The 21143-nt window shown below is 43.3% G+C and overlaps 2 protein-coding genes across 11 annotated transcripts in view; one reads left to right on the top strand and one right to left on the bottom strand.

Moving 5' to 3' along the window:
• The window catches only part of rab8a (RAB8A, member RAS oncogene family), a 32160-nt gene extending 20868 nt beyond the window's left edge, over positions 1–11292 (bottom strand). Inside the window, exons 1-4 of one of the 2 annotated variants that reach the window (XM_072244479.1) lie at positions 10829–11026; positions 8785–8845; positions 2728–2788; positions 2099–2176 (exon numbers count right to left, since the gene is read on the bottom strand). In XM_072244479.1, the coding sequence (XP_072100580.1) occupies positions 2099–2176; positions 2728–2788; positions 8785–8845; positions 10829–10994 (366 nt within the window). In that variant the 5' untranslated portion in view covers positions 10995–11026. Of the gene's footprint in view, positions 1–2098; positions 2177–2727; positions 2789–8784; positions 8846–10828 lie in introns of both variants that reach the window. The other variant, XM_072244480.1, reaches the window with a different exon arrangement.
• Positions 10974–21143, top strand: part of LOC140188328 (E3 ubiquitin-protein ligase arkadia-C-like) — a 172318-nt gene continuing 162148 nt past the window's right edge. For 4 of the 9 annotated variants that reach the window (XM_072244469.1, XM_072244470.1, XM_072244477.1 and 1 more), the window contains exons 1-2: positions 11400–11548; positions 17320–17750. In XM_072244469.1, coding sequence (XP_072100570.1) covers positions 11474–11548; positions 17320–17750 — 506 coding nt within the window. In that variant the 5' untranslated portion in view covers positions 11400–11473. The other 5 variants (XM_072244471.1, XM_072244472.1, XM_072244473.1 and 2 more) reach the window with 5 other exon arrangements.

Genomic DNA, 21143 nt, shown 5'->3' on the forward strand with positions numbered 1-21143 from the left:
CCAAAATCAAACATGACCCTTGAGGTTGATAATGAACTTGGAAGACAACTCAAGAAATGAACTAGGAGAGCCTGGAGGGCCATGAAAAATCCTTGGCAAGTAAGATTAAAGAGAATCCCCAGACATTTTATACTTACACCAAGAGGGAGAGGATAGCTACGGAGGGGTTAGGACCACGAGGATAAAGGAGGGAACATTTGCTTCGAGGCAAAGAATGTGGGCAAGGTTCTATATGAATACTTTCTTATTTAAGAAGACCCGAATAATCAGCGCATTCCCTTGAAAGCATACGAGTTTACCCAAGCCAAAATCCATGGGATAAACCAGGAGATTCATGGTCTGCTGGATCTCTGATATTCGAAACTGGTGATCCAAAATCCTAGTTGCCCAGGCCATGGTGCAAGTGAAAAGGCAATTTTGTGTGAAAATAGACATAATCAGATGCAATATAACAGCGTTAGAGCTTGCACGCCATTGCCTTCTACAAGGTAAAACCTAACAGCATAAGTAGCAACGATACTTCACTCCGCAATGAGATCAGTGCCTTTTATACATGCTTTGAAATAGAGAATAACACTACCGTGTGAATCTCCACAGCACCTGGTGACCCACTGATCTCTGCCTCAGAGGCTGACGTCAGAACATCATTCAAAACGGCAAACTTTCCTGCTGGGCCCCAAATGTGAACCTAGCTGGGTATTAAAAACCTGTACTGACCAACTGGCTGGAGTGTTTGCAGCCTGAGGTTCAAAAGGGCAGCAATCATACCACTGCTCAAAAAAAAAAGAGCAAGATAAGCTTCCTTGCTCTTGATCAGAGGCACTCGCATCTATAATGATGAAGTGCTTTGACAAGTTGGTTATAGCTAGGATTAACTCCTGCTTGAGAAAGGACCTGGAGATGCTGCAATTCACCTACTGCCAAAACAGTTCTACAGCAGAGGCAGCCTAAATAGCTCTGCACTTGGGTTTGGAGCACCTAGACAGCAGCAAAACACATGTCATGCTGCTGTTTACTGATTACAGCTCAACATTCAAAACCATCGCCCACCCACCCATACCAAGCACTAACTTTCTAAATGGGGGACTCTGTACCTCCCTTTGTAACCAGATCCTCAATTTCCTTATTGGGAGATCCAGTCAATATGGATTGTGAAAGACATCTCTTCCTTGTTGACAATCAACCTATGCACACTTCAAAGATGCATGCTTAGTCCAATGAATGGCTAAACACGGTTCAAATACTATCTATAAATTTCCAGATTAAACTGCTGATGTTAAAATCTCAGATGGTGATGAGGTGGCATACAGGTGTGAGATAGATTGGCTGGTTAAGTAGTGTTGCAACTACCTTGCATTCAATGCCACAAAGACAAAGTAACTAATTGTGGACTTCAGTAAGGCCAAGTAGGGAGAACCAGTCCTCATTGAATGGTCAATAGTGGAAAAGGTTCAAGTTTCTGGACCCCATACAATCACAAAGATGGCATGCCACCTGTTTTACTTTATTAGGGGTTTGAGGACATTTGGTATAGCACCAAAGACTCTTGCAAGTTTCTATGAATGGGCAAGAAGAACATTCTGACTGGTTTGGAGCCTCCAATGCACATGATGGCAAGAGGCTGCAGAGGGTTGTAGACTCCATCGTGGGCACAAACCTTCCAGCTATCCAAGATATCTTCAAGAGGCAGTGCGTCAAGAAGACTGCATCCATCATCAAAGACAGTCTTCACTGGGGACATTACTACTATGGGGAAGAGTTTCAGTAACCTAAAGATTCACACTCAACGATTTTGGAACAATTTCCCCACGGCCACCAGACTACTGGACGATCCATGAACATTATTTTGTTGTTCTTTGTTCTTGAAGCTCTATTTATTTTGTGATTCATACTAATTTGTTTTTGCACTATATGTGGGTATCATCTTACATTGACTGAGCAGGCAGGCAGTTACAGTTTTATAACTGGACCAGAAAGGAAGTACTTAACTCCTGGATAATACTTTTCAAAATATATATAATTAAAACCCTGACTTCTCAGATGCAAATGTGTAAATGTTCAGCCAAGACAACATGTCAAGTGGAAGCTGAAAACGTACCTCCTCAATATTCCGGATCCAATTCTTGATATTATCAAAGGACTTTTCATTGGTGATGTCATACACTAACATAATACCCTGCATGGAAACAATGTGAAAAATCCATCACTACAAGAACCATAAAATTTGGCATACATCATGACCCACATTAACAAATAATGTGGCTCACAAATAACACATGCTGTGGTTACCAGTAGATAGTAAACTTAACATTTCTGGAAAGCATTTGTTAAGGCACTGCCTTAAAGGTAATTACAAAAATTTAAAGCTCATACTATGCTGGGCATCAGACTAGTATCAATATGACAAAGCAAACAAGACTGGGCTTAAATAGATCTCTCTCTCTCTGGTTGACATATACTCGTTGCATAGAAAAATGGGAGGCGATCTTACTGAACATGCACCACTCTGACGGGCTGACAAAACCCCGAGTCTAGATACAGCTCAAGTAATTAACAGATGAGATCTGATCATACCATTTGTCATTTCTGCACCAAGAAGGGAGCCCCTTTCTTCATTCGGCTGGACAAGTGTCTATTATCCGATCATTGCATGGAATGCGTATCTTTTAATGCAGCTCTTACTTAGGAAAGTTAGTGAATGAAGCTGGTGCAATATTGACATCTTACCATCGCCCCTCGGTAGTATGCAGTAGTGATTGTCCGAAACCGTTCCTGACCAGCTGTGTCCCTAGGACATGAAAAATTAATTAGAATCTGATCCACTTCACTTTCTTTTAGACTTTATCCTATTTATGTCACAACCTTCTTTTCTGTGAACCCAAAAACCATTGCTCTGTTGCCGAGATTATCACAACACAACCATGCAAGGTGCATTACGGGATAGCACTGCTCCCACAGGCAAGAAATGGATTTCACCAAGACTTCTCAGAAAGGTTGCTTCATGGTTATTCCAAGGAGCCTACTGCAACATGTGAGAAAAATGGTGAGTACAATTTCTATTAAGATTATGCTAAACAAGCAAACTGATAATAAAGAGATTTGCCAAGTGCCACCAAAGAAGTCCCGCTATACAGGACATCACAAACACAAGATAACTATAGTTAAACAGGCTAGAGAGAAAGAGTAAAAAATCAGTATTTCGTACTGAGACCCTTCATCAGGATTGGGGAAAAAAAAGGAAGTCAGAGGAAGAAGGTGGCTGATAAAGGGTCGGCCTGAAATATCAACTGGTTACTCTTTTCCGTAGATGCTGCCTGGCCTGCTGAATTCCTCCAGCATTTTCTTGGCATTGCTTGGATTTCCAGCACCTGCAGATTTCCTCACCAATTCTAGTTAAGTTGTGACCTAGTTTTTTATACCAACTGATTTAAGATGAAACAGCAGGTGAAATGATGCTCTTCTCGACAGAAGACGACCAATAGTTATAGGAGCAGAATTAGGCCATTTGACCCATCGAGTCTGCTCTGCTATTTCATCATGGCTGATCCATTTTCCCTCTCAACCCCAATCTCCTCCTTTCTCCCCGTATCCTTTCATGCCCCTGACCACTCAAGAATCCATTAAACTCTGCCTTAACTATACCCAATGACTTAGCCTACACAGCCCCTACACAGCCACCTGTGGCAATGAATTCCACAGACTCGCCACTCTCTGGCTGAAGAAATTCTTCCTCATCTCCATTCTCTGAGGCCGTGTCCTCTGGGCTTAGATTGCCCCACCATAGGAAGCACCCTCTCCACATCCACTCCATCGAGCCCTTTCACCATTCGATAGATTTCAATGAAGTCACCCCTCATTCTTCTGATTTCCAGGGAGTAGAGGCCCAGGGCCTTCAAATGACAAGCCTTTCAACCCCAGAATCATTTTTGTAAACTTCCTATGAACCTTCTTCAATGTCAGCACATTCTTTCTCGGATAAGAGACCTAAAGATTGCTCACAATACTCCCAAGTAAAGCCTCAGCATTACATCTTTGCTTTTATATTCTACTTCTCTTGAAATGAATGCTAACATTGCATTTGCCTTCCTCACCATTGACTCAACCTGCAAATTAACCTTTAGAGAAGCCTACACAAGAACTCCCAAGTCCCTTTGCAGCTCAGATATTTGCATTTTCTCTCCATTTAGAAAATAGTCAACCCTTCTATTTCTTCCACTAAAGTGCATGACCATGCACTTCCCAACACTTCTTTGCATTCTCCTAATCCAAATCCTTCTGTAGCCTCTCTACTTCCTTAAAATTACATGTCCCACCCTCGTGTATTGTATCATCCACAAACAGCCTCAAAGACATCAATTCCATCATTGACATACAATGTAAAAATAAGTGGTTCCAACACAGACTTCTGTGGAACATTATAGTCACTGGCAGCCAGTCAGAAAAGGCTCCCTCCCCCCCCCAACATCTTGCCTCCTACTAGTCACCCAATGCATTATCCATGATAGTATCTTTCCTGTAATACCATGGGCTTATAGCTTATAGCTAGGTGCCTCATGTGTGGCACCTAGTCAAAGGCCTTCTGAAAATCCAACAACATCTCCTTGGTCTATCCTGCTTGTCATTTCTTCAAAGAATTCCACATATTTGTCAGGCAAGACTTTCCCTTAAAGAAACCACACTGAAGGGCCTAATTTGTCATATGCCTCCAACTATTCTGAAACCAAATCTTTAACAATTGATTCCAACATCTTCCAAACCACTGAGGTCAGACTAACTGGCCTATAATTTCCATTCTTCTTCTTCTCTCCCTCCTTGGAGAGTGCAGTGACATTTGCAAGCTTGCATTCCTCCAGAGCTATGTCAAAGTCATTCACATAGATGTCATTACCAATACCTCCACATCTCTTCAGCCACCTCTTTCAGAACCCAGGGGTGTATACCGTCTAGTCCAGATAACTTCCATCTTCTCAAGCACCTTCCCCCTAGTAATGGCAACTGCACTCACTTCTGCCTCCTGACATTCTTGAAATTCCAGCATACTGCTAGTGTCTTCCACAGTGAAGACTGATGCAAAATACTTATTCAGTTCATCCACCATTTCCTTGTTCCCTATCACTACCTCTCCAGCATCATTTTCTAGCAGTCTGATATCTGCTTTTGCCTTTCTTTTACACTTTATTTATCGAAGAAAACTTTGATATGCCCTACATTATTGGCTAGCTTACCTTCATATTTGTTTCCTTCATTAAATTTATAGTTGCTTCCCAATCCTTTAACTTCCCACGAAATTTTGCTCTACTATATGCCTTTAGTTTGGCATTGACTTCTCGTCAGCCGCAGTTGTGCCCTTAGAATACTTCCTCTTTGAGATGTAATCATTCTGCATCTTCTGAATGGCTCTCAGAAATTCCAGCTATTGCTGCTCCGCTGTCATCCTCCTTAATGTTCTTTTCCAATCAACTATGGCCAGCTCCTCTCGTGCCTCTGTAATTACTCCACTGTAACACTAATTCATCTGACTTTAGCTTGTCCTTCTCAAGTTGCAGGGTAAATACCATCATATTATGATCATTTGTCGCCCTGAGTTCCTTTACTTTAAGCTCTCTGATCAATTCTGGTTCATTGCACAAAAGAATAGCTGACCCCTAGCGACCTCAACCACAAACTGCTCTAAAAAGCAATTTTGTAGGCATTCCACAAATTCTCCCTCTGGAATGCAGCACCAACCTCATTTTGCTAATCTACCTGCAAATGAAACCCCCTAAAACTGTTGTAACATGCCCTTTTGGCATGCATTTTCTATCTCCCATTGTAATTTGGAGACTACATCTTTACCACTATTTGGGAGTCTGTATATACTCCCATTTTTTCACCCTTGCAGCTCCTTAGCTCTATCCACTATGATTCAACGCATTCCGACTCTACATCACTTATGATTGTTTTTATCAACAGAGCCATACCATCCCCTCTGCCTTCTTGCTGGTCTTTTCAAAGCAATTTGTATCCTTTCATGTTAAGTTCGCAGCTATAATCTTCATTCAGCCACAACTCAGTGATGCCCACATCATCAGACAGGCCAATTCATAGCTTATTCCATATTGTGTGCACAATCAAATATGACACTTTCAAACCCGCATTCATCCTTTTGCGTTGCAACTCATTCTATTAACTGCAATTTTGCCCTATTACCAGCCTCTCTTTGCTAGCAAACTCACTGCTGCTGTTTGTAAACCAACTAGATCATCCTCAGCACTATCACTTCAGGATTATGGCTGAAACTTATGGCAGTGGTTTGAATGGGTAAACACAAAGAGGGAGCAAAACAATTTCCCATTGCATGATCATAAACTCTTACAGCTTGAAAACAGGCCCTTGCTATCAACTGTATGTTTACTCTCCCATCAACATGACTAGATTCTGCCTTTTAACTACCATGGTGGCCAATCAACCCAGTGACCAGCACATGTGATAAATATCACGCGGTCACAGAGAATGCGCAATTTGCATACAGACAACACTCGAGGTTGGGAACAAATTTGGACTCAGTATGTGCAGCAGGAACTCTACAGCCAACACAGAGTCTGAAATCAGTTGGTGTAGCCCTCTCCAGTTAGGTCTACCTGGCCAGTTCAGAACCCACACAGCTGACCAACGCTACCTAATCCTATTATAGAGCCAAACAGCTAAGCAATCAGATTGTTGATAACACAGTCAACTGTGAAGCATTAACTAGTTCTGACATTGCATTGACAACATGCCAATGCAACATTGTCACGGTATTACCAAGGCAGTAAGTTAAGAAATACAGTTTCGCACTAAGTCAAGAAAACTGAGCACGCAAGGACAGCGAATAAACATTATGCTGTGAAGTAAACCTCTCATTGTATGTCTCTGTTACATATTTCTAACTTCTTGCCCCACCACACCTTTTTGCAAACCATGCTGTTTTTTCAGGGGAAACTGGACCTGCCACCAGGTTTGTATGTGTAAAACCCTACAATGGTCTGTTGATGTAGTCAGTGAAAGGATAAAGAACATGCACCTACTTCTGCTTGGCCAGTTGCAATACTACCGGATACTTATAAACTATACACACTTCTTTAAGAATTAATAAACAAGTGGGGCAGTGTATGATGTGATGAGGATGATGTCGTTATCAGGCGAATATTGGGGTTGCAGGGAGGGTGGATGCAATATAGAATGGTGATAAACTCAAAATTTAGGGGATAATGAATAATGAGCAAGGAACTGATCAAAGGGACTGAACAGATTTGACATAGATAGAGAATCCTTTTGTTTTTTAAAGAGACAGTAACGATGTCCTTTTAAAAGTAGTTTAATGTCAGCTACGTCTTTTCAACGATAAAGCTTTTCTATGGAGATTAGCATTTAAATCACGCAAGCTGTCCCACAGTTTCCGACATAATCATTCCAAGCATACCAAATTACAGATTCCACCACAATAATCCCTGAGTGCATCTTGTCCCACCAACAGGACAGCTATGGGAGAGGTGTAGCTACAATGGCAAAGAACCAAGAAACGGTGGTTAACGGAATGTTCCGATCGATAGCTTGTGCGTCAAATGCAGCAAAGAAATTTCTTACTGATTTCTTTCCTTTTTCGTTTCAATAGTGCTGCCACCGTTGTCTCTGCTTCTATAAACTGCAATGTACATACAGTCCTGTATTTCCTGCTTGACTGCTCAGAGCTGATTACAAGTTTGATAACATTTTAAAGGCCCTTGTCACCAAAAACCTTGGCAAACTTCTGTAGATGTGTGGTGGAAAGTGTCCTCACTGGCTGCATTACGGCCTGTTATTGTAGCAGAAAATTCTACAGAAGGTAGGGGATTCAGCCCAGTATATCACAGGTAAATCCCTCCCAACCATTGAGCACATCTACCTGCAATGTTGCTGTAGAAAAGCAGCATCTATCAAAGATCCTCACCACCCAGGCCATGCTCTTTTCTTACCGCTTCCATCAAGTGCTGGAGGACTCACACCACCAGGTTCAAGAATAGTTACTACCCCTCAAACATCAGTCTCTTGAATAGAAAGGAATAACTACACTGATTCTACTTCTGGTGTTTCCACAACCAATGGCCTTCCTTTAAAGACTATCTTTTTATTTCATTCCTGTTATTTATTTAAATCTGCATTTTGTTTGTTGTCCATTGATAATTGTTTATAGTTACTATTCTATAGATTTGCTAAGTGTGCCTACAGTAAAAGAATCTCAGGGTTGTATGTGGTGACATCTATGTACTCTAATAATAAATTTTATTTTGACCTTTCGAACTTTGAACTCACTGGCACTATTTCCAACTTAAGCTGTTAAACTTTTGCTTTAACTCAATACCTTAGATGAAAATACAGTCCTTCCAAGTCTTTCACTGAACCACCAAAGTACATGAGGACATTTTACAATATAGAATGCACAAATTCAAACGTAAAGAGTCACAGTGGGAGAATAGCAAATCACATTGTACTGTAAATTTAATTTTCTGTTTTGCTGCCCTGAGTTAATACCATCAAGACCATGGAAAATGCTCCATAAAAGGGACATGGACCTCTACCATTAATTGACAGGACCTCAGGTTGGGAAACGCTACTCCAAAGACAATTCCTTTGTTAAAACCACAATCAGCTTGATCGGACAGCTGGTGAACACAATGGTTTTTCAATTATGCGTATGATGTGATGTTACAAGCAATCAGCTACTATTCTGATTTCAGGGTAAATGCAGTTTGCAGACCCTGGTCAAGTGGCCCTACATATCCTCACCATATCTGCAGTTTGATTTTCTTTCCATCCAACTCAATTGTTCTGATTTTAAAGTCAATACCTGAAAAGAAAGAAATCAAGTTCAGTCATTTTAAATTAAAAAACTTAGCATGAAGGACAAGGCCCTCAGCCTTAGCTGCAATTAGACTTAAAGAGCAGATTATGCCATTCGGCTCATTGTGTCATTCAATTATGGGTAAATATTTCAATCTACATATGACAAAATATACTAATCTCCCTTTATTTCCTGTTAACCTCATTCTCTTGTCATCCTTTGATGCCCTTATTAATTAATAACAATCAATCTTGTTTTAAATATACCCAATGACTTGGCCTCCACAGCCATACGTGGCAAAGATTTCCACAGATTCACCACCTTCTAGCTTCAGAAATTTCTTCTCATTTCTGTTCTAAAGGGACATTCTCCTATTCTGAAGCTGTGCCCTTTGGTCTCAGACTCTCATGCTATTGGAAACATCTTCACTATGTCCATTCTATTTCGATATTTGGCAGGTTTCAATGAGATCCCCTCTCGTTCATTTAAAGTTCAGAAGCACAGGCCGAGAGCCATCAAACACTCCTCAGATATTAATCTTTTCATTTGTGGGATAATTCTCATAAACCTCCTCTGGAACCTCTCCAATGACTCTATCTTGTCTTAGATGAGGCCCAAAACTGTTCATAATTCTCCTGATTGTGGCCTGACCATTGCATTACATCCCTGCTATTACAGTATATTCTAGTCCTCTTGAAATGAATGCTAACATTACATTTGCCTTCTGTATTACTGACTGAACCTGCATGTCATCCGTATATATTAATCCTGCACTACCTGTCTAGAAAATAGTCTATACTATTGGTTACTATAATATTCGGTATTGGTTCTACTGAAGTGCAATGATCTACACTTCCCTACACTGTATTCCATCGGACACTTTGCCCATTCTTCCATTCTGTCCAGTTCTTCAGCAACATCCTGCTTCCTCAACGTTATCTGCTCCCCACTTATTTTTTATCACCTGTAAACTTGGCCATCAACTTTATCACCCAGATAATTAACATATAACATGAAAAGTAATGCACCCAACACTGACGGCTGCTGAATACCATTGGTCACTGGTAGCCATTTTTCACTTATTATAATGTGAATGTAGTCTCTAACATGGAAGTCATTTGAATCTCTCTGAAAGTTGATTTTCCAAATTCAGTTCAGCTCTGTCAGCAAACACAATGTACATGGAACCACAAAAACCATTCAAATTCATCTATAAACCCAAATGGCTTAATGAAAATGAGACAAGACAGATTGTGCAGGAAAATCTGAGATTTTACTGACCCCAAGCTTAAAGTATTACAAACCAGAAAGGGGAAAAAAACCTAAATGAGGTCCCGCCTTGCCAAGCAGATAAAGTAGGAATGTTAAGCCGAGTTAATCACAGTTAGAAGAAACGAACCTTAAATTCAAAGTAACCTAAACTGTACTGAGATCATAGAAAGGAATACAAGTCTTAGACTGTCACGGGAAAACGAGAACTCAGTTAGACATCACGACTAAACTGGTCAATCCAGAGATTGGAGCAGCTGCTAGAGCCGCTGATCTGTATCCGGTGGCGTCTGTGTGGGATTTTCACATTCTACCCGTTACCACATGCAGGTCGCTCCGGTTTGGGGCTCCGGTTTCGTCACGTCTCAAAGTCAATACAAGTCGGAAGGTTAATCGATCGCTGTAAATTGCCCCGAGTGTGTCAGTAAGCGGCAGACCTGGAGGGCGGGAAAGTTGATGGGGACATTGTTGGAGTAACAGGCCGGCTGTTGAGGCAGCCACGGACTGGAACCATCTCCACCTGGGACAGACGTCAGCTTCCTGCCCACTGCGAGGTTTCAGAGCGAGAGGGGAAGGGAGATCCGCGTAGCAGTTATCTGGTGGCTGGGCCCGGGGTCTCGACCAGCGGGAGGGGAAAGAATGGGGCCGGGTTCGGTCCTTGACCTTCGCTCCCTGCACCCCAATACCCAGAAAGGAGAACCTGCGCGCGACCGGCCATACCGATTGTCGAGATGAAGGTGGTGTTAAAGGCGTCCTCGGAGAAGCGGAAAAGGACGCAGGTTTTGCCGACGCCACTATCTCCGATCAGCAGTAGCTTAAACAGGTAATCGTAGGTCTTCGCCATGGCGCCCAGCTCCGCCGGAAGTCCTGCCTCCAAGATTCCCATTGGCCGGCAAAGGGAAAATTACAACGCTGATTGGACAGTGTGATTCGCTCTACCATCAACCGACTGGCAGGTTGGAGCGACAATCATTTGACGGACAGGTCTGTCGTTTTCCTATTCAGGATTGACAACAGTTTCCGGCAGGAGAACGGAGCTTAGGTTCGTCTGGTTTATTGTGGAGCCCTGCCACTCCTAGTCACGGCACGACACGGGGACAGATGTGCGCTGGCGAGTGATGACGAGCCGGAGGACTTTTCCCCCAGGAAAGTGCACACAAGCCTCTTACTTTGTGTGTGTATGTGAGAATTTCTGTGGCGCCGCGATCCAGGAAGTGACGTCACACTGCCAAGACCCCGGAAGTGATCTCACAGCGACTGGAGGCCGGACTGTGGCAGTGGGTCGGTGAGTGTCGGCTGGCGGGTTTGGGGTAGTTTCGGGCCGCGGATGTGCCAGTCCTTTTCCCCTTTCTTCCTCTCGATGACATGGGACAGGAGTGTTGTGGGAGTGTGGGTGGGGCTCTCTACGAGACCCATCGGGACGAAGTGCTGTTGCGGGAAGTGAGTGAGTGAGTGTCGGCGGTGGGGACTTAAGCTTCAACACACCCCCCGACTCGGTGACTGCGGCGTAGGTGGGTGGTGATTGGCGGAGGGTGTGATTGTGTATCCCATTTTAACACCCTCCCAACAAACGCAGACGGCGTGATACCTCCTCCTGCCCAGCGACCCTGAATCCCTCCCCCAGTGATGCTCTCCGCCACAACTTAACCAAAATGTGGGGGAAGATTCCACTTTGTTCTCTGGGGTTGTCGATCTAGACAAGCCGATATAAAATTGGTTTAGTGGTGGTGGAGGATTGTATTTCAGATTGGATGTCTGTGACCAGTGGGTAATGTGCCACAGGGTCCACTATTGTTTATCAGGTGTATTGATTTCCATGAGAATGTAGTCGACGTGCTTGGTAAGTTTGTGGATGATAGCAAAATTGCTAGTGTGGTGGATGGTGGAGCTGTTTGTCTATGATCAATACACAAAATACTGGAGGAACTCAGCCAAGCAGACAACATCTACGGTGGGGAATAAATAGTTGACGTTTGGGTCGGAGACCCTTAATTCGGACTGGAAAAGGAAGGGCAGAAAGCAGAATAAGATGGTGGGTGAGGGGAAGCTGGCAGGAGTTCGGTGAAAAAAGGTGAGGGTGAAGGTGGGTGGTGGAAAAGGGCTGGAAGAGGTAAAGGACTGAAGAAGGAGGAATCTGATAGGAGAAAGGGAAGGAGGAGGGGTGAGAGAGGAACCAGAATGGGGAAGTGAAAAAGAGGAGGGGAAGGAATTACCTGAAGTTAGAGAAATCACTGTCATGTGATCAGGTTGTCAACTACTCAGACAGAATGTGAGGTATTGCTGCTCTATGTGCCATTAGAGGAAGCCATGGACTGACATGTCAGAAGGGAATAGGAAGTTGAATTGAAATGGATGGCTATCGAGAAATCCCATCTTTTGCGGTGGACAGAGCAAGGGTGCTTGACAAAGTGCTCCACCAATGTGTTGGGTTTCATTGATGTAAAAGAGCCTGCACCAGATGCATTAGCTGACCCTCACAGACGTGCTGGTGAAATTTTGTCTCACCTAGGACTGTTTGGAGCTTTGAGTGATGCTGATAGAAGAGGTGTGAGGGCAAGTGTAGCATTTGTCATGCTAGTATGGATAATTGCCTGGAGGATGATCACTGGACAAGGGAGAGTGATCCCTGTAGAAAGCCGGGGGCAGTGGGGTGGAGGGTTTGTGGGAAAGATATAGTCAGTGGTAGGATCCTATTGTAGATGGTGGATGTCTAAGCTTACAGCCAAATCTACAGTAGATCTACTGAGAAAGTGGGAAAAGGCTTCTACCAGGGTGCTGGAGGAACATTGTTTCATTTTTACTGCGTACTGTACCCAGCAGCTTATGGTCGAAATGCCAATAGACTTGACTTGACAGTGGCAAAATGTTGAAGTTTGGTTACTTAAACCAGGGCAGAACTTGCACAGTAAATAGCAGGGCCCTGGGAAGTGTACAAGGTGCATCGTTTCCAGTTAGTGGTGATACAGGTAGACAATTTTGTGAAAAAGTTGTTTGGCATGCGTTCCTTCATTCACGTCATTGACTATATAAATTGGGAAATCATGTTACAACTATACAACACAAGGCATACTTTTCTTTTCACTCTGAAGTGGTTTGTAGGGGTCTGGAGTGTGCTCCAAAGGGAGGTGGTAGAAGTGTCAGGAGCATTTAAGAGATTTTAGATGGACACACGAACATACAAAAAAAATGTAATGAGACTACAGATGCTGAAAGCTGGAGCAGCACACAGAAAGCTGGAGGAAGCAAACACGAGAAAATCTGCAGATGCTGGAAATTCAAGCATCACACGCAAAATGCTGGTGGAACGCAGCAGGCCAGGCACCTTCTTACCCCATCCCTAATCTATTATTTATTTATTTATTTATTTTAACTTTCTTGTCTTTTTTTCTCTCTTTCCCTCTCACAATTACTCCTTGCCTGTTCTCCATCTTCCTCTGGTGCTCCCCCCCGCCCCGCCTTTCTCCCCCTGCCATAGAGGGAGTACAAAGAAGGTTCACCAGATTGATTCCTGGTATGGCAGGACTTTCGTATGATGAAAGACTGGATCAACTAGGCTTATACTCGTTGGAATTTAGAAGATTGAGGGGGGATCTTATTGAAACGTATAAGATCCTAAAGGGATTGGACGGGCTAGATGCAGGAAGATTGTTCCCGATGTTGGGGAAGTCCAGAACGAGGGGTCACAATTTGATGATAAAGGGGAAGCCCTTTAGGACCGAGATTAGGAAAAACTTCTTCACACAGAGAGTGGTGAATCTGTGGAATTCTCTGCCACAGGAAACAGTTGAGGCTAGTTCATTAGCTATATTTAAGAGGGAGTTAGATATGGCCCTTGTGGCTACGGGGGTCAGGGGGTATGGAGGGAAGGCTGGGGCGGGGTTCTGAGTTGGATGATCAGCTATGATCATACTGAATGGCGGTGCAGGCTCGAAGGGCTGAATGGCCTACTCCTGCACCTATTTTCTATGTTTCTTTCTTCCAAGGCCTTGCGTTCCATGATACCCTTCTCTAGCCTTGTATCACTTTTGCCAATCAACTTCTCAGCTCTTGGCTTCATCCCTCCCCCTCCTGTTTTCTCCTATCATTCCGGGTCTCCCCCTCCCCATCCCACTTTCAAATCTCTTACTATCTCTTTTCTCAGTTAGTCCTGACGAAGGGTCTCGACCCGAAACATCAACTGTACTTCTTCCAATAGATGCTGCCTGGCCTGCTGTGTTCCACCAGCATTTTGTGTGTGTTGCTTGAAAGCTAGAGGAACTCAGCAGGTCAGGCAGCATCTATGGATAGGAATGGATGATCAACATTTTGAGTTGAGACCTGTAACAGGATTGGATAAGTTAATCCCACTTTTGGAGAATGAAAGGATATGGGCGTTGCACAGGAAGATGGGGGGGGGGTGGTCATTTAGATTAATGTCATGGCTGCCACAGATACGATAGGCCAAAGTCTTGATCCTGCTGTGCCTCAGATACAGTTTATCATGGGTATTTTTCCTGTTGATCATCCCTCTGAATCACTGACTTAAGTACCACAGTTGCAATGACAACTGGTATCCGGATTTAAAAATGAGCTGTAAATTTTTTAAAGCTGTAACTGTTTTTTCCTTATATCAATTCCTATATTATATTGAAATAAGAATGGCAACACACACAAAATGCTGCAGGAACTCAGCAGGCCAGGCAGCACAGATGGAAAAAAGTACAGTCCAAGTTTCGGGCTGAGACCCTTTGGCAGGAGTGGAGAAAAAAGCTGAGAAGTAGATATAAAAGGTGCGGGGGGGGGGAACAACACAAGGTGATAGGTGAAGCTGGGAGGGGGGAGGGGTGAAATAAAGAGCTGGGAAGTTGATTGTGAAAGGGGTACAGGGCTGGAGAAGGAGTCGTCCAATAGGAGAAAACAGAAGGATTGCAAAAAAGTAAAGGGGAGGAGCACGAGAGGGAGGTGATTGGCAGGCAAGGAGATGAGGTGAGAGAGGGGAAAGGGAATGGTGAAGGGAGGGGTGGGGGGTATTGCTGGAGGTTTGAGAAATTGATGTTCATGCCATCAGGTTGGAGGCTACCCAGGTGGAGTAAAGGTGTTGTTCCAACCTGAGTGTGGTCTCATCGCTACAGTAGAGGAGGCCATGAATTGACATATCGGAATGGGAATGGAAAGTGGAATTGAAATGGGTGGGCATTGGGAGATCCCCGCTTCTTCTGGCAGACAATGCGTAGGCACTCAGTGAAACAGTCTCCCAATTTACGTCAGGTCTCACCGATAGGCAGGAGGTCACACCGGGAGCATCGGACACAGTATATATCCCCAAGAGACTCACAGGTGGAGTGTCGCCTCACCTGGAATGACTTTGGGCCCTGAATGGTAGTGAGGGAGGAGGTATAGGGTAGGATCCGTTTGCAAGGATAAGTGCCAGGAGGGAGATCAGTGGGGAGGGACAAAGGAGTTGCGTAGGGAGCGATCCCTGCAGAAAGCAGAAAGTGTGGGGGGAGGGAAAGATGTGCTCGGTGGTGGGATCCTGTTGGAGATGGCGGAAGTTCTGGATAATTATGTGCTAGACATGGAGGCTGGTGGGGGTAGACGAGAACGAGGAACCCTATCCCTGGTAGTGTGGCAGGAGGATGGGGTAAGAGCAGATATGCGAAAAATGGAAGAGATGCGATTGAGGGGCTGTGTAGATGGTGGAAGAAGGGAAGCCCCTTTCTTTGAAAAAGGACATCTCCTTCATTCTAGAATGAAAAGCCTCATTCTGAGAGCAGATTTGGCAGAGATGGAAGAATTGAGAGATTGTTTTTTTCAGTAACAGGGTGAGAAGAGGTATATTCCAGGTAGCTGTGAGAGTCCGTGGGTTTATAATAGACATTAGTAGATAAGTTGCCTCCAGAGATAGACAACGAAATTGAGCGGTGGGGGGGGAGGTGTTGGTTGTGGGCCCTTTAAATTTGAGGGCAGGGTGGAAGTTGGAGGCAAAGTTGATGAAGTCGACCAGCTCGGCATGGGTACAGGAAACAGCACCAATGCAGTCGTCAATGTAGCATAGGAAAATGGGGGACGGACACCTGTGTAGGCTGTTCCACATAGCTGGCAAAAAGGCAGGCATAACTGGGACCCATGCGAGTGCCTGTGGCTACACCTTTTGTTTGAAGGAAGTGGAAGGAACGAAAGGAGAAATTATTAAGTGTGAGGACAAGTTCTGCTGGATGGAGGATATTGGCGGTGGAGGGGAACTGGTTGGGTCTGGTGTTGGAAAGAAACGGAGTGCTTTGAGTCCTTCCTGGTGGGGGATGGAGGTATATGGAGACTGGATATCATAGTGAAAATAAGATGATGGGGCCAGTGAACTTGAAATCATTGAAAAGATCCAGAGCGTGTGAAGTGTCATGGGTGTAGGTAGTAAGGCACTGAACTGGGGGGGGGGATAAGACAGAGTTGAGGTATGCAGGTATGAGAGATATGAGTTCAGTTGGGCAGGAACAAGCTGATTACTACAGCCTTCCCCCCCCCCATCTGCGGGTTTGATGGTGAGGTTAGGATTAGTGCGCATTTCTCAAACTTCCGGTAATGCCCCACCCTCTTCACCATTCCTCTTATCCTTTTACCTCTCTCACCTTATCTCCTTGCTTGCCCATCGACTCCTGGTGCTCCTCCCCCTTTTTTCTTTTTCCATGGCCTATTCTCTCCCTCTCCTTCTCCCGCCTTTTACCGATCAACTTCCCAACTCTTTACTTCATCCGTCCCTCTCCCGGTTTCTTCTGTCACCGTGTGTTTCTCTCTCCCCTCCTCCACCTTTTATATTTACTCATCTTTTTTTTCTCCAGTCCTGCCGAAGGGTCTTGACCCAAAATGTCGACCGTACTTTTTTCTGAATTTGCTGCCTAGCTTGCTGAGTTCATCCAACATTTTGTGTGTGTTGCTTGGATATCCAGCATCTGAAGATTTTCTTTTGTTTGAGATAAGAATGGCCTTGTTTAATAGTCTAACATTATTTTTCTTAATTATTTCCTGATGACATTTGTCAGTTGTTTTGTATAAAAGGCAACAGTGTAGACATTATTAGGCCACTTTTACTTTTTCACTGCAGTAAGATGGTTTAAGATAAAAAATTGGATACTAATGTAAAACTTTAGGAGGTAGCATGGGGAAGGATCTGGTTAAATAAGTCTGCATTATAGTGCTTTTGTATTATGGAGTTCTTCTTTACAAACTTTACACCACAGGTTTCCGTAACATTGGTTTCTTGTTTGATAATGGAATCAACCTCAAAATTGCCAGAGAATCCCCTTGTTTCCAGCACAGAGCAAGAACTCAAGGGAACACCACCATCTGTAGGCTTCGATGGTTCTTGTCCTTCACCTTTCAATGGCATTATTCAAGATATTAACCAGGTGCCTTTGAGTTCAGAGCTGAAAGAGCAGGAGCCTGTTCAGTGGATGGAGTGTCTGAACCCTGAGCATTCCAGCTTTTCAAAGGAACTCAAACTTGCTTTGCAAACTGATCGCCACTATGTGCGGAGCTATATTTACGCAAGTAATAACTCTTCTAATGCCGTCGAGACACCTCCATCTTCTAGTACCAACCTCGCTGAATCTGACGAACTTGTATCAGAGAAGAATGAAGGGAGAATGATGATGTGGATGGGAGCTAACAGGTAGGAATAACAAGCATAACAAACTCAAAATCTGAACATTCGGGTTTGAAGTCGTAAAAAAGCAATTCTTAAATAATACTGCAGTCATTAACCTTTTTAGCTTGAGTAGTGTGTACATAACTCGGGTGCGCCATTCTAATAGTTACTCAGGCACATAATAGGGTTAGTGAATGTGTCTCCCCATATGTGCTGTAGGTTCTAAATTGAGGGATTCGATATTGATGCTTGTACTATATTTTTGTAAAGTCACATTATGTAAATTCCAGTAAAGTATTTGTACACAGTATTGTCCACCAGAATAGAATTTGATCAAACTGATGCAGTATAAATGTGTGCCTTATGGCCCAAGGTAGTGGACATGGACTGAGTCGTCAGTACAGTATCAAGTTGAAGAAAATTGCAATGTTGTAGAGGTTGGTAATAGACTGGAAGGCAGATGCATTAGAAGCCAGAAGAAAGTTAAGTAAAAATAAGGGAGAAAATATATTGAGATTAAGCTATCCTGACATGTCGAGGCAGGTAATAAAACTTCTAAAGGTAGGTAAAGGAAGAAGGAGGTTGAAGTCATATATTTAAAAACATTTGAGATGTGACAAAGACAGGATTAAATGTGGATACTTTGAACAAGTATTTTTCATCTGTCCTCTGAACAGAAAACATCTAAATAACTGCAAGAAAATCTGCAGAAAAGGGAACAGGCCTGGGTGTGTGTGTGTGAGGATGTTAATAGAAGTCAATCCAGAGAAGGTGGAACTTCAAGTTTCGCTTAGTTGTTTCTGTGCCTTGGAAAAGTGCAAAATAATACAAAAAAATATGAAGCATTACATTTTGCTGGGGAGAATAATAAAATACAATATAAGAGGCAGTTCTGAAAGAGATCTGGGAACAGAAACAGTGATATATGGATCTGTAGATACATGTTTTGTTGGAAATGACTGGACTGGTTGAGAAAGTTTATGAAGTTACCAAGAAACAGCAAATAGATCTTTGGTGTAATTGTTATTGGAACAACTCAAGAAAGGCATGGTAAACCTTTAAAGCACTGATTCAGCTACACCTGGAGATTACATCTTGTTCTTGATAACTAAATGTAATATTTCTAAGGACACCACGGCATGACACTATTACAGCAGGAGTTCAATCCCAGCATCCTCTGTAAGGAGTTTTGTATGTTCTCAAAGTGGAATGTATGGGTTTTCTCCAGGTGCTCTGCTTTCCTTCCTCAGTCCAAAGATGTACAGGTTATTAGGCTAGTTCGTGATTGTTAGTTAGGTTTTGATTAGGCCAGAGTTACATTGGGGGTTGTTGGATGCTGTGGCTCATAGGGCTGGAATGACCTAATATCTGTAAATAAGAGGAATAAGTTTGCTGATGAACAATCAGGGTTAATTCCCATCATTGTCAGTAAGGAATTTGAATGTTCTGCTGTGACCACGAGTTTCCTCTGATATTCCAAAGATGCCTAGACTACAGTAGGGTTAATAAGTTGTGGCCATGCTAGATTGGCACCATAACCATTGTGACACTTGTAGGCTACTTCCAAGCACACTTATGACAGCGTTTGAGAGTTCTTTCTACTGGAACACACATTGTCTGTTGTAACTTGGTGAGTGAAATTGCAGTGGTTGGTTACAGACGGAAGGCAATGAAGTTTTCATAATTTTCCACTCATTTTGTAGATTAGAGCATAACACATTGGAGCAGAATTAGGCCATTCTTTGGTATCCTCATTTATATTATTAGCTTGCTTGCCTTCATATTTAATCTTTTTGGCTTCTTGTTGCTTTTTTAGTTGTCTTTTGTAAGTGTTTAAAAGGTTCCCAATACTCGATAACTTCCCATTAATTTTTTTCTCTATTATATATTCTATCTTTTGCTTTTATAGAAACATAGAAAACTTACAGCACAATACAGGCCCTTTGGCCCAAAGAACAAGTCCTTACCTTAGAAATTACCTAGGTTTACCATAGCATTCTATTTTTCTAAGCTCCATGGAGTCTCTTAAAAGACCCTATTGTATCCGCCTCCACTGTCGCCAGCAGCCCATTCCACGCACTGACCACTCTCTGCGTAAAAAAACTTATCTCTGACACCTCCTCTGTACCTACTTCCATGCACCTTAAAACTGTGCCCTCTCAGCCCTGGGAAAAAGCCTCTGACTATCCATATGATCAGTGCCTCTCATCATCTTATACACCTCTATCAGGTCACCTCTCATCCTCTGTCACTCCAAGGAGAAAAGGCCGAGTTCACTCAACCTGTTCTCATAAGGCATGCTCCCCAATCCAGGCAACATCCTTGTAAATCTCCTCTGCACCCTTTCTAAGGTTTCCACACCCTTCCTGTAGTGAAGTGACCTGAACTGACCACAGTACTCCAAGTGGGGTCTGACCAGGGTCCTATATAGTTGCAACGTTACCTCTCAGCTCTTAAACTCAATCCCGTGATTGAAGGCCAATGCACCATATGCCTTCTTAACCATGGAGTCAGCCTGCGCAGCAGCTTTGAGTGTCCTATGGACTCGGACCCCAAAATCTGTAAACGTAACTTTGCTGGATCAAATAACGACAGCGCAAAAAGATCGTTACATATCTCTTCGCCCGTTTATTTGTTTGGTTCAGCTGGCGAGTGAACTTGGACCTGACATCAGGGAGAGAATCCTTCTCATCTCCCCAGCGGTTCTACAAGTTCACTGCCTGATGTCAGAATTGTCAGAAGTTATAAGGCCACCGACACAAAAGTACAATCAATTTTTTAGACACTCCAGCCACCTTAATTAAATAAAGGAATGTCCTACCTGGTTTGCTGGAGCCACAACTTAATTAGAAAGATAAGAACATCTGTCAAATTTATGCTTTAATTAAGAAAGGAATGTTCTGTCTAATTTACATCAGGTACTGCTTTTTGTCAAAATTAAAAGGTGTGAAAAGCCCAGAGACGTGGATCTGGGCGAACTTTAACCCTTATCTTGCTCGAAAGAAAGCAGCTGTGAGACATTATTCAAACACAGTGCAGTCACAGACACAGTCAGTACTTAATTCATTGTTTACAGGGATCTGAGAATCCCCCATTCCCTTAAACTTTTTCAGATCCCTCTGATCCTCCACACTGCCAAGAGTCTTATCATTAATACTATATTCTGCCATCATATTTGACCTACCAAAATGAACCACCTCACACTTAGCTGGGTTGAACTGCATCTTCCACTTCTCAGCCCAGTATGGCACCCTTTCAATGTCCTGCTGTAACCTCTGACAGCCCTCCACACTATCCACAACACCCCCAACCCTCGTGTCATCAGTAAATTTACTCACCCATCCCTCCACTTCCTCATCCAGGTCATTTGTATAAATCATGGAAAGTAGGGGTCCCAAAACAGATTCCTGAGGCACA

Source organism: Mobula birostris, chromosome 26, assembly GCF_030028105.1.
Source record: "Mobula birostris isolate sMobBir1 chromosome 26, sMobBir1.hap1, whole genome shotgun sequence".
NCBI classification, from domain to species: domain Eukaryota; kingdom Metazoa; phylum Chordata; class Chondrichthyes; order Myliobatiformes; family Myliobatidae; genus Mobula; species Mobula birostris.